This window comes from Podarcis raffonei, chromosome 15 (assembly GCF_027172205.1).
Source record: "Podarcis raffonei isolate rPodRaf1 chromosome 15, rPodRaf1.pri, whole genome shotgun sequence".
NCBI lineage: Eukaryota > Metazoa > Chordata > Lepidosauria > Squamata > Lacertidae > Podarcis > Podarcis raffonei.
The window spans coordinates 41492817-41508537 of record NC_070616.1 but is presented as its reverse complement, the minus strand read 5'-3'; the positions used below and the strand labels follow the sequence as shown (position 1 = coordinate 41508537).

The 15721-nt window shown below is 45.0% G+C and overlaps 1 protein-coding gene across 2 annotated transcripts in view; it reads left to right on the top strand.

Moving 5' to 3' along the window:
- Positions 1-15508, top strand: part of DOCK5 (dedicator of cytokinesis 5) — a 145343-nt gene extending 129835 nt beyond the window's left edge. For both annotated transcript variants that reach the window (XM_053366504.1, XM_053366505.1), the window contains 7 exons: positions 1185-1268; positions 2555-2692; positions 3896-4062; positions 5075-5252; positions 7325-7463; positions 8343-8446; positions 10292-15508. In XM_053366504.1, coding sequence (XP_053222479.1) covers positions 1185-1268; positions 2555-2692; positions 3896-4062; positions 5075-5252; positions 7325-7463; positions 8343-8446; positions 10292-10393 — 912 coding nt within the window. In that variant the 3' untranslated portion in view covers positions 10394-15508. The remainder of the gene's footprint in view (positions 1-1184; positions 1269-2554; positions 2693-3895; positions 4063-5074; positions 5253-7324; positions 7464-8342; positions 8447-10291) is intronic.
- Positions 15509-15721: the final 213 nt, after the last annotated feature.

The window sequence follows — 15721 nt, the reverse complement described above, 5'->3', positions numbered from 1 at the left end:
AGAAGGATTTGATATGGTGTATGGATGGCTTGCTTACCTATATTATAGCTAAACTAAAGTGTACAAGTGATTCCACAACCTCGTGATAAGAAAGAACCTATGCAGCGTTTGGGCAAGATATGAAGACCACCTAGAAAGGAAGACCCCCCCGGTGGATATCCCCCATTGGGGCAGTGGCAGTTAAAAAAAATTAAACATGAATAAGAACAGGTACATACAAGGACCTCCTTGAGCTTAGAGAGGACACTATAGAACTAATTAAAGAAGAGGTATAAAACTGGATCTCAGATTGGTTTCAGTATTTTCAATTAAATGAGGTTTTCAGAAAAGATAAAGAAAAATGATTTTTGGAATGAGGATCAGAATCTTTGGAAACGAAATTGGGAAACAATTAATAATAATAATATCCAAACTTTATACAATTTTACTAGAATGGGAAACCAAAAACGAAATGGTCAAGGCCGTAATGAGACACTGGGCTATAGACATTGGACACAACATTGAAATTTCAGTTTGGGAGACAAAAGTATGGAACAAAAATATCAACTTTTTGGCTTGCTATTTGATAAAGGAAAATATACAAAAAAGGCTTTACAGGTGGTATTTGATGCCCAGTATACTTGTTAAAATGTACAAAAGTCGGTCCAAACTGTATTGCAAATGTTTGGAGGTTGAGGGAACTTTCATACATATGTGATCGCACTGCAAACATGCCCCAAGATACTGGGAGATGGTCTATGATGAGCTCAAAAGAATTCTTAAATTACATTTCCAAAAACTAATGCTTTTCTATTAGTGATAACTGGGGATGAGATCCCTATGAAGGCATGAAACTTATTTCTTTATGCAGCATCCTCTTTCCAGGCCCCTGTGGGGTGGCATGAGGAGGCAGCTCTCTCTGGGGCAGGGGGAAGGGTGCTGCCCAGAGGACTCCCAATGAGAGGGGAGAGGAGAGGAGGCTGAGGGAACACTGCACAGGGAGGGTGTTCTAAGAGGTATGGGGCAAGGGGTGACATAACCGGGCTTCTGAGGCTTGGAGCGTGTTTCCCCACAGGGTTGCTGCAGAAAGAATGTAGTTGGTCAATGGAGCCATGGACTCAAAAAGGTTGAAAGCCTGTTGCCTTACACCAAGGAAAAAAGATTAAGATTCACATCTCAATTGTTCTTTGTTTTTCTCCCTTCAGGCCTTTTTCACAGAGAAATATATTCAAGAACACCCTGAAGATCAAGATAAGATTGAACTGCTCAAGCAACTGATTGCTTTACAGGTACCTGCTGGGAAGCAGTTAGGGAGCTGCTTTATAGCAAGTCATGGACATTGGTCTGTCTAGCTCAGTATTGTCTATGTATCGGATGGAGTCTCTTCAGCCCAAGGGCTGCATAATCCCCTAGACCTGATTTTATGCAGTCCTAAGCAAAATTTGGTTCTCCTACACACTTGTTGTCTGGGCCTTCATGGAATCTCTTCCTCTTCTGCTTTGCGCAAGTGTGTGTGTGTGTAAGATAAAAAGAAGGGATTGTTGTTGTTGTTGTTTAGTCGTTTAGTCGTGTCCGACTCTTCGTGACCCCATGGACCAGAGCATGCCAGGCACTTCTGTCTTCCACTGCCTCCCGCAGTTTGGTCAAACTCATGCTGGTAGCTTTGAGAACACTGTCCCACCATCTCGTCCTCTGTCGTCCCCTTCTCCTTGTGCCCTCCATCTTTCCCAACATCAGGGTCTTTTCCAGGGAGTCTTCTCTTCTCATGAGGTGGCCAAAGTACTCAGCTTCAGGATCTGTCCTTCCAGTGAGCACTCAGGGCTGATTTCCTTCAGAATGAATAGGTTTGATCTTCTTGCAGTCCATGGGACTCTCAAGAGTCTCCTCCAGCACCAGAATTCAAAAGCATCAATTCTTCGGCGATCAGCCTTCATTATGGTCCAGTTTTCACTTCCATACATCACTACTGGGAAAACCATAGCTTTTACTATACAGACCTTTGTTGGCAAGGTGATGTCTCTACTTTTTAAGATGCTGTCTATGTTTGTCATTGCTTTAAAAGAAGGGATGTAGGGGCACAAAGAGAGGGAAAGCTCCACAGTCCTCCCTGGAGATCAGTGGCCCTTTATAAGAAAAAGGTTCTTCACCCCAGGTCAGGACTGACTGGTAGGGGTTCTCCAAAGTTTCAGACAGAGTTCTTTCCCAGCCCCACCTGAAGATGTCAGGGATTGAACCTGGAACCTTGGGAACATAGGAAGCTGACTTAGACTGAGTCAGGCCATCTGGTTCAGGATTGTCTACACTGCCTGGAACTGGCTGTCCCAAGATTTCAGGCTGAGGACACCTGTCCCACTTGCAGACATCTAGAATTGAATTTGAGACCTTCTGCATGTAAAGCAGATGTTCTACCACTGATCTACAGCCCAGGCTTCCTAAGGCTGGAGAAGACCTTAGAGAGTCACTGCCAGTCTAATGGGCTGACTTGGTATATGCTTAAAGGTATGGGCTGAGAAATGAGAGTGGCCTTCCTGACATCAAAATGTGGGCATCCAATGCGTTTGGTTCCCTCTTTCAGATGCCTTTGCTGGCTGAAGGGATTCGGATTCATGGGAAGAAACTGACAGAACAGCTGAAGCCTCTTCATGACAGACTGACCTCCTGCTTCAAGGAGCTGAGGGAGAAAGTGGAGAAGCTCTATGGTGTGATAACTCTGGTAACTGTTGCGTCCTGTTTTATTAAGGCAACCTTTAAACCTGTCTGCCTGGAAAGCAGTCACCATCCCAGTGCCTAGCTACCAGTTTGTTTTTAATTTAGTTCTAGAAAAGTGCAGCTAAAAGGCCTTCAGCCAGATAGCTCAGTTACCCCTGGAGGGATGTACAAATAAGCTGTACAGTGGTACCTCAGGTTAAGAACTTAATTCGTTCCGGAGGTCTGTTCTTAACCTGAAACTGTTCTTAACCTGAAGCACCGCTTTAGCCAATGGGGCCTCCTGCTGCCGCTGCACCGCCACACGATTTCTGTTCTCATCCTGAAGGAAAGTTCTTAACCCAAGGTACTATTTCTGGGTTAGCAGAGTCTGTAACCTGAAGCATCTGTAACCTGAGGTACCACTGTAATTCCAAAACAGGATTATTTTATTTCTTTATTATTTTTATTAACTATTTATTTTTAGAAAATTTGCACCCCATTCTCTAGCCAAAAAAGGCTTGCAGGGCTGGTAACACACAACCAGTCAAAATAAGACAACCCCATGCCTGCAGGCTTTCCGTCTAAAAGACATGAAACACAAGGGGAAAGGGCCAGAGAGTGAAAAGGGAAAAACCAAACTCAGACATCAATGTTGAAAAGTCAAATAGTTGTTCTTATAATAACCAGCTGGAATGGAAATAGTTCAGGGACAGGAAGTGCTTGATTGAGCTGGTCTTTCAGTCATGCTGGTGGAAGAGGCCGTGCTTTTCATCTCTCCCCCGAGGCAGCCTAAGGAATAGCTGTGACCAAATGACAGTCAAGGAATAGGAGGCCCAATGGAGCTGACCTTTCAAGCAGAGCTGCTTACCATGTTTATATTTCACCCTTCCTCCTACAGGAGCACAGGGCAGCTAAGGCTCAAGATGCTTGGACAAAGTCTTGCAGGAAGTTGAAGAGCATTCCAGAGTCGGCCTGAGCAGGTCTTGCCTGGCAAGCAAGGCAGAATGTTTAAAAGCTCTTTTTATACCAGTTAGCCCCAAGTGGAGCCAGCACAAAAAGAGCAATTAAGTTCTCTCCTGTGCTTAGGACTTGACTTGTTTTTCCAACAGAGGTAGATTTAGGGCAGTGCAACCAGTTCCCCCTCAGAGGCCACTGAGCCAGGAGGACACCTTCCTCCCTCCTTTCCAAAGCCCAATCAGCACTTTTCCTCTTTATATTCCAACCACAGCCTTCTTCGCTGACGGAGAGAAAGCAGAGCAGGTCTGGGTCAGTGGTTTTGCCCTACATCATGTCCTCCACTTTGAGGAGGCTCTCGGTTACCTCTGTGACTTCCTCTGTGGGATCAACATCCTCTACCTCATCAGACAGTACTTCCTCCAGACCAGGATCAGATGGGTGAGTGAACTTGTAGGAAATCAATCCAATCTAGTATTTATTAGGGTCAATCCACCAATAGATAAAATACAAAATTAACAGCTTCAGAATTGTAATATTTTATTAATGAACAGCTTGGAATAAACAATTGTGAGATATTTACTCACCTATTTAGTAATATATTTATTATTATCCTCAAGGAAGAAACTCAAAAAGGTATCTAAGACGACCAGGAAACCACCTCATAAGAGGATAAAATAAGTGTTCTCCTATCTTTTGACAGACGAACACTTGAGATGCTGTTTAGTACACTAAGTCATGGTTCACCAACAAGTTTAGGCTCATGGGCAAATTTGGATTTTCTAGGACTACTATGGGTACCACCTCTCTGGTCACTTCTTTCACCCCTTCCCCAGGATCAGCCCCCCGGGGGGCGGGAATATAGTGTGCGCGCACACAATTCACTTTCCCAAGGGATCTTCATTAAAGTAGGATTCAACAGAATTAGAGCATTGGAAAGCAAAGGAAAAGGAAGCAGGGAAGAGCTACACTCTTCCAAACTTCGTCTATCAGTTCTATATTTTAAGAGGGAGAAATAGATAAATATTAATTATTATTTATTATTTATACCACGCCCATCTGGCTGATTTTCTCCAGCCACCTTGGGCAGCTTCCAACAAAAAGTTAAACATACAATAAAACATCAAATATTAAAAACTTCCCTAAACAGGGCTGCCTTCCTCTCGCCACCTCGTGACAAAGAGTGCATTGAATTGGCAGGGAGTCAGGTAGCACCAGGGGAAGACCTCAAGGGTCCCATTAAACCCATGGGCACCACATTAGCAACTTTTGCTGTAAGTGGTTGCAAGGACAGCCTCTGTCCTTGAAAGGAATTTTGGCAAATCTGCCGTCTAGGCTGTAGGAGGGCAAAACTGCCAGTGCTTCATGTCTCCAGGGGACAGTTGTGATGTTTTCTCAGGCTGACAAGAGGAGATGGGATAATTTGTGCTTGTTTTTCCTATTTGGGCTATAGATCTATTCTTGAACCACTGGTGGAAAGGAGGAATTTGACATCCTCCAGGATGGAGGAGCTCCCGGCCAAGGATGATGGCGAGAACCGGACTAATAAATTCAGGCGGAAGGACTGGAGCCTCAGCAAATCTCAGGTCATTGCAGAGAAGGAGCCAGAGGCTGAGCTGACTTCCAACATGGTAAATAAATGAGTGATAATTATGATGAAATTCCCCCTGGGAGCTTCTGTCATTTTCTGTTAGCTGTGCATGCTGCTTATGTCATGGTTAAAAACCGGGAGAGGCTCAGATAGTGGAAGATTTGATGATCACATTAAGGAGGGCTTTCCATTTGGTTACATTGTGCTGGCCACTCTGAGCACACGGCTGCAAATTACATTACCATGACCTGTGCTCAGATGCCACTCTTAAGTATCAAGCAGCGCCATTACAATTTCAGCAGTCTTAACTCAGGATCAGTTCTCACTAACATTGCACTATACCACTTTAGACTGCAGATGGGAAATTTGCATGCTTGAATGTTCTTCCATACAAAAGCACAATAATAAAAATCTCTGCACACAGAACTCTGGTACATCAGGGAGATGGACAAGTTAGCATCCTTCTCTCTGATGTGCAAATCCCAATCAGAATCCAGCTCTCTGGCTGTAGCTTTTAGGTGTGACAGGAAGTGCCCAAAAGGCAGGTGCAAATGAATCACACCTCTGCCTTTCTAGCTTCTGAGATTAAGATGAAATTTCACATGGAAATGTGGGAAGCTGCACAAGTGGTACCCACTTAGAAGTATATAGTTTTGGCCATTTATGTGTTACCCATGAAGAACACCCACTCCTTACTTCCTACAGCACGCAGAGCTGCTCTCTGTCATATCACTGAGTTAAAAGAAAAACCATGTAAACTTTTGTTAAAAGTCATACTCTGTAATTTTGCCTTTACCCCAGGTTTAACATCATGTGATGCTGAAAAGTGTCACGCTGAGCCAGAACCTCTCCAGTGTTGTCTGCACTTTGTGGGGGGTGTATTTATAGTGGGAAACCCTGCTGGATTGCAAGTAATTTGTCCAGTGTAAGCTTGGAACCCTGAGCACTCAGACTCTCAACTCACAGGAAGAACCTGTTGGTTGGCAGGCTGCCATGCTGAAGACATCTTCCCAAATGCATTTATAGTGTTGGGGAGGCCTGGGGCGTAGCAGTGAACCTTTCCTGCCTCTCACGAGGTTGATCGCATGTACTGAACTCCCAGGCAAGACTTCTGTGGATACAATCACTAACTGGATGATCATGGAAACCTAATTTGCACCACTGGTATTTGCACTGGATCTTCAGTCATCCGGACAGCACAACTGAATTTCTCAGTTGTGGTTTCTGTGTGTTTCTCCCCTTTGGTGCAGTCCAAGGATGGAGAACCTGTGGCCCTTCCAGATGATGCCGGACTACAACTCTCATCATCCCTGATCATGGGTCAAGCTGGCTGGGGCCTCTGGGAGTTGAAGTCCAAAAACATCTGTAGGACCATAGCTCCATTGTTCCTAGTTCCTCAGTTGCCTGGCTTTGAATGTTCTGAAGACCTGTTACTGTCTACTGTGAATATACTGTAGGATGGCAGGTGGGCAACTTCAGGTGTGGGGGCATTTCTGTCTGGCCCTTAGGACTCTCCCCGGATCACCCCCACTCCTTCACCAGGCCTGTTCTGTGTCCCACTCAAGTGCTTTTGCCTGATGGGAATGTGTCCTTGAACTATGATAGTCCTTCTTGCTTACTTGAGTAGAGGATGGAAAGTGGTGGGTATAGAAACTTCTCACTTTAATATGGCTAGACCAGTGTTTCTCAAACTTGTCATTCATGACCATTGGTTCTCCTAGCTAGGAATGATGGGAGTTGTTGTCCAACAAAAACTGGAGACCCACATTTGAGAAACACTGGTGTAGACTGTAGTCTACCCTACAAATGAAAAAATTTAAATAAGTTGCCGCACCAACTTTTTGACACTGAACCTCACCCACCAATGACACATTGCCCAGAAGGGAATGTGGACTTTGGGCTAAAAAGGTTTCCCCATCACTGATTAATAGGCTGCAAATCATTAGCCTATTGAAGATATATTGCCCCTCAGTAGCCCGTTTTTGTGCACTGAGCCTGCCTAGACCATTGCAAAGCCTTCCTGACAGGGAGTAGCTAACGTCATGATGCCCATAGTGTCGCCACCAGCACCTTCAACAATTTCTTTTGTTTGGTCTGTTTCCGCCACTGCAGAATGCATCAGGAAAAGCACCAAGGCCAAAGAGTCTCCAGCTGGGGGAGAGCAGACTGTCGCTACTTCAGGGCTCATCACTGCAGCAGGCCACACCTCTCAGCCCACTGCCAACTACTCCCAAAACGCCAAGAACCCAAAGTACGTTGTGCAGATCACATCTGTGTTTTATTTTGCAGAGTGTTGGTAAAATGAGTTTTCCCCCTCAAGGGGTTTATACATTTCTTCTCTTTGTACCAGAGATGGGGAACCTGTGGCCCCCAAGATGTTGGACTCCATCTTCCATCAGCTCCAGCCAGCATGGCCAGTAGTCCAAGATTATAGGAGTTGTAGTCCAGCCACACATGGAGGGCCATATGTCCCCCATCCCTGTCTGCAGACCAAGTTGCTCAACACTGGGAACCACTTTGGAATGGTCTTACCATCACAAATTCAAACATGTTTCTCTAGCCACTAGGGCTAGAAACTGCTTCCTCCCCCACCAGCAAACCTAGGTCTTCCAAAGCTAAATAGAAGAGGGACCACCCAGCCCTTCCTAATCCCATGGTTCTTAAAATGAACCATAAACTCAAAAGGCCAGCCCAGACTTGATTCAATTTACCCTCTGCTGCAAATACTGAGACGATGTTCATAATTTCTTTCTGAAGTTTGGATGACATTCTCATTCCATCACTAGGTGTTAGAGTTCAGGAAACTGTGAGGGATGAAGTCCAATGAGAAAGGAACCCCCACTGGACATTTCTGGTGTCATTCTGGATTTCCTTTCCCATTGTCCCAGGTGTGCATTTTTCACATGCGCTTAAATTCATTTGACGAGCACAGACAAAACTTCTGAGACATTTAGGGCTGGGGAATTGCAAGTGGGATTCCAAATTGACACATCTGTCCAGAATCACCTGCTAAAGTATGTGTGTGTGTGTGTGTGTGTGTGTGTGTGTGTAAAAGCACAAGGCAGTTTCCTGTCTTTCGCCCACTGCCTTTTTTTAAACCCGTCTGTCTTGTTCTTTTCTCTGTCTCTAGGCTTTCCTTCTTTGCAGGCAGATGGATTAGCGACTCTTAACTTGCAGAGCACTCCACCCCCACCTCCACCCAAATGCAACAGCAGCTCAAGGAACTCCGCAGAGGTAAGGAAATGGAAAGTGACATACTTTGGATTGAGTTATGTGATATAGTGGCAGCAGTGCAGATTTCCCCAGGGGCTTCTTAGGGTGGTACTGCATGAAAAGGTGTCTTTGGCTAGGCCATTGGCTCATTTCCTGGAACCACCAGAGTGGCTGGAAATATTCTGCTCAGAAAGGGAATGGTAGTATAGAGTTCTCTCTTTTTCTTTTTTGCCTAGGGAATATCTGCTCTCACTGGGCACTGAATGTTGCAAAGATGTGGGGTTGCTGCTGAAAATTGCAGCCCTGGGTTGAGTCTCTCCCCCACCCCCACCCCGCCAGTTTAGTGCTGATCAAGTCCAGGATTCTGTTCTCACTATGGCCAGCCAGATTCCTCTGGGAAATCCACAAGCAAGGGCACCTGTGCAGTACCCCTCCTCTTCTTCTGCTCTTCTTCATCCAGTGTTAGACATCCAGTGAAGCTGAATGTTGGAAGATTCAGGACAGGCCAAAGGAAGTACATCTTTGCACAGTGCAGTCCAGCTATAGAATTCGCTCCCATAAGACGTAGGGATAGCCACCCCCTTGGGCAGCTGCAAAAGTGGATTGGGCAAATTCCTGAAGGACATGTTCTCCCTCTGGCCTCAGAGGCAGCAGGTATCAGGATACCGGTTGCTGGGAATCATAAGTGAGGAAAGAGCTGTTGCACTCAGGACCTGTTTGCAGGCTGCCCATATGGGCATCTGGCTGGCCCCTGGGAGAAGAGGATGCTGGACAGAGGGGCCTGTGGTCTAACCCATCAGGGCTCTTACATTCCACAGCAACTAGTATCCAGAGTCAAACTGCCTCTGATCCTGGAGGTAATATATAGCTTTCATGACTAGTAACCATTGATAGCCTTATCCCCCTTGCATGCCAACAGACAGTGTGGTGGGAGATGCAACCTAACAATATCTGAAGCAGCACAAGTTCCTGAGATAGTAGGTAATGAGGAAAAACCTCGACCTGAGACCCTGGAAAGCTGCTATCGGTCGGTGCAGACAATAGTCATTTACCTGAACCCACAAACAGTCAAATGGGGGAGGGTCCAGCTCCCAATGCTTCCTGGTGCACTAGCTGCTCCTGAAACCCTTGTGCACAATAAACATCAAAGCCTCAAAAGAGTTTTAAAGCACATTTAAATGAACACACTTGGAACCTCTCCCTGTGACTGGAAACCTTGATGAGCCAGGGTTTCTGTTTGAGGGGACCTTTCTAAGTGTGTTGTATTGAACATGCTTTAAAACTCTTTTTGAAACTCAGCTTGCATGAAGAACTGAAGAGCAGTTGGGGGTGGGACATGTGTCCACAGTTTAACCCTTTGTGTGTTTGGGCAAATATCTTAGCATAGCTCAAGTTGGAACAGGAAGCTGGAACAGGAAGACCTTGATATTCTTTCCTGCCATAGCAGCCAGCTCCTAGAGGCTCTGAGGTCCCTTAGGTTCCCCCCCCAATAAAATATTTGAGGGGGTGGGCCCCCCAAAAAGTTAATGGCCATTTCCATTCAAATGGTGTAGGTGCACTCTGTCATGTGATTGATTATGTGGGGGCAGGGCTTATCTGCCCCCCCTTTTTTATTCAAGTTGGTCCCCCTGCTTCCTTCCTAGAAGGATCCAGTGGCCAGACTGGGTGGGTGGAGTCAGTCCCAAAGGCTCTTTACCCAGAAGGCTGCTGGCTGCAGTTCAATGATTTCACCACATGGGGCAGCTGCATGCAAATCCAGGAGTTCCTGACATCCAGCAGGGTCCTATTAACCTTGGGAAGCAATACAGAGAATGGGTTTGCTTGTTGTTTACTTGCCAATCTGTGTGTGTGTTTGTGTGGTTACAGGTCGCTCCACCTTTGCCCAACAGGCGGGAAGTCAGGCCTCCCCCTCCTCCTCCAAAAGCAAGGAAATCCAGTGTCATTTCTTCTGATCCAGGACTGCAATGAAAACTCCAGGCCAGACCCCCCCCCCCGTTGAATGAAATGTCTGCTGTCTTGTTTCATGTATATGTTTTTCTTCTCTTTCCGGACAAACAGCTGCACCCTCTTCAGCCATACAAAAATAAGCCGTTTAATCTGTGTCAGTGATTTGCTCTTTGATTCCCAAGCTTCTGATTTTCCCAATGGCACATCAAGGCTCCAAGCATTAACATGTTGGCCTTCAGCCTGCTTCTGAGCTTTGACAGGTTCAGCCGGCCAATGATCTGTCTGTTCCAACCCTCTTCTTCTGATGCCTGTAAGGCAGCAGCTGTGTTAAAGCTGTTTTCCTTTGTGGAGTTCTGCACTTTATTGGTGATTGTTGGTCTTTAAACAGATTATAAGAAGCTCCCTGCAGTATCAGGCCAAAGCATCCTGTTCTCACAGTGGCCAACCAGTTGCCTGTGGGAAACCCACAGCCAGGACCTGAGTGCAACAGCATCTTCTCCCCACCCCCTGAGATTTCCTGCAACCTGTTTTAAGAATCCTGCTGCCTCCAGCAGTGGAGGATAGAACACAGCCGCTTATAGCCTTCTCTTCCGTGACTTTGTCTAATCCTCTTTAAAGCCAGAGGGAAGCACTGTAGCATGGAAGGCGTCCTTTGACGTCCATCAAGGCTGCAATGGATTCTCATGAGGAGTTCATCTGCACCCAGGCAAAGACGATGCTGGAACAGACGGTGTATCCACAGAGCAAGCTGCAGCCTTCCACACAAGCTCCACAAGTTCAAGTGACCTTTCCTAGATGCTTTACTTGGTCAAGTACATGGATATTATTCAGAAGATTTTTGTCGATGAAGAGAGGCCACCATCCCCATGACCCATTTTGTTCCACTATGTACAGTTCTGGTATAGAGCAGAAATTCTCAGTACTTCTTTCTCTCAGGACTTTGCCAGTGCTGTCATTTATACTGTCAGTTCCTCATTTTGTCTTAACTTATCCAGTTTTTGCACACAAACGGTTAAGTACACTACTACAACTTCTTTTCTTACTTTTACCGAAATTGTTGGTGTACATTTTTTGGTTCCTCTGTCGAATAGCTTGTTACCTTTAAGACTGGCTTGAAGATGTAATTATCCTTGAGAATTCAGAGGACAGATTGTGGACAATGGTGCTTCCTGGTCTCCCAAAGCAAGATTTGTAAATGAAGACCTGTTAGCAACTGAACTCTTTGCTAAGCTGCAAGTGTATGTATAGCCACGTGTCTAGGCCTGTAATGTATTTACACTCATGGGTTTTTTGTTTGCATTTTGTAAAATAATGCTTCCGTGTTTCCTTGTTTTGTACCAGAGGCTCATCGCCTAACCCGAGAGAGAGAGAGAGAGAGAGAGAGAGAGAGAGAGAGAGACTCAGATATATTCCAGAACTAATCCAAATTGTTGGATTAGTCATATTCAGACTTTCCGTTCCCCCAGGCAACTAGAATTACAAGAGGGTGAGTTGAGTAGGTGCTGGCTAACACCACTTCTCTCTTTCACATCCTGTGCTGGAGGGTGACCATTCATGACAAGCAAGATCCTAAATCACACAGGATATAGCAGGCTCTCCGCTGCAGGCTCTTCCAATACGTGGGGGTTGATTGATTGATTGATTGATTGATAGATTGATTGAGTTTATTTGCATGCTCCATTTCCACAGTGAGCTTTGCCCAAAGTGGCTTGCAATAAACGTTCAAGAACAAAGCATTGGGGTGAAGGAGAGAAGTCTGTTTACAAAACATCAATAAATTAAAATAGGGCAAAAACCATAAATTTAGCAAACACAGAATAAATTTAATATTACAAAAGAAATAATGTTGATGTAAACAAGTAAGTACAGAGCAAAAAGAAAATCAACAATAAAGTCCTACCTGCTTATGCAGGTCTTCTTTCATTGCAAGGAGCCTTAGCAAAAACAGTTTGGAGGGAAGAGGTCCTCTCACCTGGCTAGATGGCTTACAGCTTGTTGCTCCTTGTCGTCTCCAGGGGAGAGAACCAAAGGGAAATGCTGAAGATGGCAGTGAGGGTAAGTCCTCTTCCCATTGCTGGCAGAGGTCGCCTTGCACTGACTGGGGTGAGCGTAGGGCAGGTTGGAGGGGGAAGGGTCAGTCATCAGCCCCCTTCTCTTCTCCCTTGTGCAATTCTAATTGTGTGAAGGAATTGAAAGTCCAAATAAAGTTTTAATGTTCGTCCACTTTAGCTTTACCCTGTAGTCACAGGGTAAACAAAGGTGTAAGTGGTCATTTTCTATTTTATGTGCATTTGGGCAGCCTTAATCTGATCTCCTAATCATTTGGTTGCATTGATCTCTGTGTAGTTCCCACTTCCAGGAATATGACATAAGGCTTTCTCATATAGTCAAGCCCAAGATTGCGCTTTGCCCTTCAAAGCAGAGATTGTATAAAATAATTAAGGAAAGAGTAAGAATTCAAAATGTCTGTGATAGAAGACCACAGATGCGTGCCCTTGATTGATCAGGGGGCACATCCATGTAATTAACAAATTGGAACTGTCAGATGTCACTCCAGACACTAAAAGCATGATGATTGGGTTTTGGATCCAAATTGGGAAGGAGTGGCGCGTGCTTGTGTGCTTACAGCATCAGTTTTCATTCCTAAGTTTTGTATTGTGTGTTCAAGAAACCAGAAGCAGTTAGTTAAGATGCTCTGCTTCTAAAGACTAACTTGGTGTCCTGTGTTCAGCATCTCTCCCCACAAACACAAAAAGCCACTTTGCGTTTGCTTCAGCCTCAGTGGCTCAAGTCCATGTATCCACCCTGGGAAAAGTGGCTACACAGCTGAGGTGGGGACTTTAGGGTTATACATAATGATTTTTCCATTTTTCAAGATGTAGCCTTCATTCTGCCTTTGGTTTTCCCGCCTTTCCTCCAAGGAGCTTCCCTCTTTTAAGAGCCACAGCAACCGGGCAAAGGAGCCATAGCTCAGTGGCACAGCACACACCTTGCAAGCATGAGGTCCCAGGTTTTCTCCGCAGTATCTCTTCAGCTTTTTAAAAATATATTTGGAAGGTGACTGGAAGAATTGCTGCTTGAGACTCAGCTGTTAATCAGGATAGATGATGCCGAAGGCCAGATGGACCAATTGTCCAACCGAGCTTGAGGTTTGACCAGGTATAATGCCTCATGTAAGTCTGATTCTCTATTCAGTCACCAGATTAAGATTTATGCCTGATATGCAAATTGGGCACCTGCATCCATTTGCATAACTGGATCTTTTCTTTTTACTGTGCCTAAAGTAGAAGCAGGCTGCTTCTCACATCAGGTGCAAATGCAGCTGGTGTATTCTGCAAAGCTGTTACCCTTCCAAGGCCATAAGGTGGCAATCTTTTTGCATCTTCTTCTTCTCACTGACTGAGCTTGCCACATCTAATCTTTTCCCAGCGAATTTCTCCAACTTCTGTCTGACTTTAGATAAAGGCTGCCTTCCTTTTACTGCCCAGGTGCCTCCAGGAAACAGATTGCATATGCTGGCTGGGGGATGGGAGGGTTCATAGCAGATTCTCATCACAAAGCAAGTGTTGGATGTTTTCAAAGGCACACTGCATAAGGCTCCAGCTGTGCTGGTTACATGGAAGTGTCTTAAGAGCCCCCCTCACCAGCCCCATGGGGAAAGCTTGGTGCATCTTCCTGGGGACATCCTGGCCATGTTTCACTCCCCTTTTAGGGTGCATGACAGATGGCGCCAGCTCTGTGTTAATGTGCCTAGATATATATAGTTCTTGAATTGGAAACCTGGATCCTATTGACTGCTGTCTTCCCTGGACAAGGCAGAAAAAGCTCAGAGTCCTGAGCCACCTTCACCAACTGAAATTTACTGCTAGCTTTGAAAAGCATTTTTTGTCTGCAAGGTTCTATTTCATTAAATGTGCAATATTGCCTTTCATGGTTTAAGGTTTGTCCTCTGTGGCAACTTTTAGTCTGCATCTTTTTCAGTCCCAGGATTCTATACTTAATCCCAAACTGTAACATTTCACACACAAAACTGCATTATACTGAATCAGTCAATTGGTCTTTGTAGCTCAGTATTTGCCTGCAACAACAGTGGCTCTCCAGAGATCAAAGCAGAGTGTGTGTGTGTCCCCCTCACCACCTTAACTGGATATGCTGGGAATTGAATTTCGGGTCTTCAGCACACAAAACATGTCCTTATCAAACTGTAGCCCAGACTCAAAGATGCAGCCCTCTTCTCTGCATTCTCATGAACTTACTTGGAATCTTTTATCCGTTGTGCCTGTTTTCCTTCTCTCCTTTTAGGAACCACATAGCTCCTTTGTTTTTAAGAGCATTAAAAACAAAGAACCCATTAAACCATTACTCCATTGAACCAATTCACTCTATCTCCGTCCCTCTAAAAAGAAATACAAGCTAAAGAAAACAGTGTTGATGCATCACCTGCATCAGTTTCACTGCAGCACTGCCTGCTGACTAGCTTCTCATGTGCGATATAGAACATGATGAAAAGAATAAAGCAGGGCTTGTGCTCTGAAGATGCTGCATCAAGTTTGGGTCTGAATTGAAGACCACCTGGGAACCTAATGTACTCCAGGCCCATCGTGGAATAAGTGCAGGGTATCAATAAATAGGCAGTGCTCTCCAGGGATACACTTGGAGTTTTGGGCACGCCAGAGTTGGCTCTGTTTTATTATCTTCTGTGAGTTAGGTTTTGCTGTGTTAACGCAGTGGAAGGAATCTTTGGGAAAGCAGCAGGTGGCACATCTTGCATTCCACACTGCAGAATGATCATGTTATTGCTAAAGGTGGTTTCTCTCTCTGCACAGTTATATGTACACCAGCAAATTGTTATTCCATTTAAGCAGTGTGTATGAAGGCAACTTGAGTTGAGAGGACTTCCTTTGAGAGATGTTTTATAGTGCAAAGGGTACACCCACAGATTTGTTAATGACTGCTAAATGCCGTTCCTATTTTTGTTTGCCCACCCACCACGCCCCACATCATCACACCTGTAGAAGTATTGTTCAGTTAAAACTTTATTTTCAGTACAGGAATTATTGCACCAGACTGACCTGCCTTATTTATTTTTATAACTGTAAATGAAAATATTAAAAGAGAAAACCATGATTATCTATATGTTGAAGTGTTGCCTCTCTTTTCTTTGTACTTTTTGTTGGATGGTGGGAAACATAGACATGTGGAGCCAGTCCTCTGTCAGGGGGCATGCTCCAGAATTCATTTGAAGGAGGAAGCAATCACAGGTGAAACCAGTGCATTGCTTTTCACTTGGTCCTTTCACCCCCTTTGCAGTGCATGCCAAAGGCAAGAGAGGAAAGTCAGCCAGGCAAA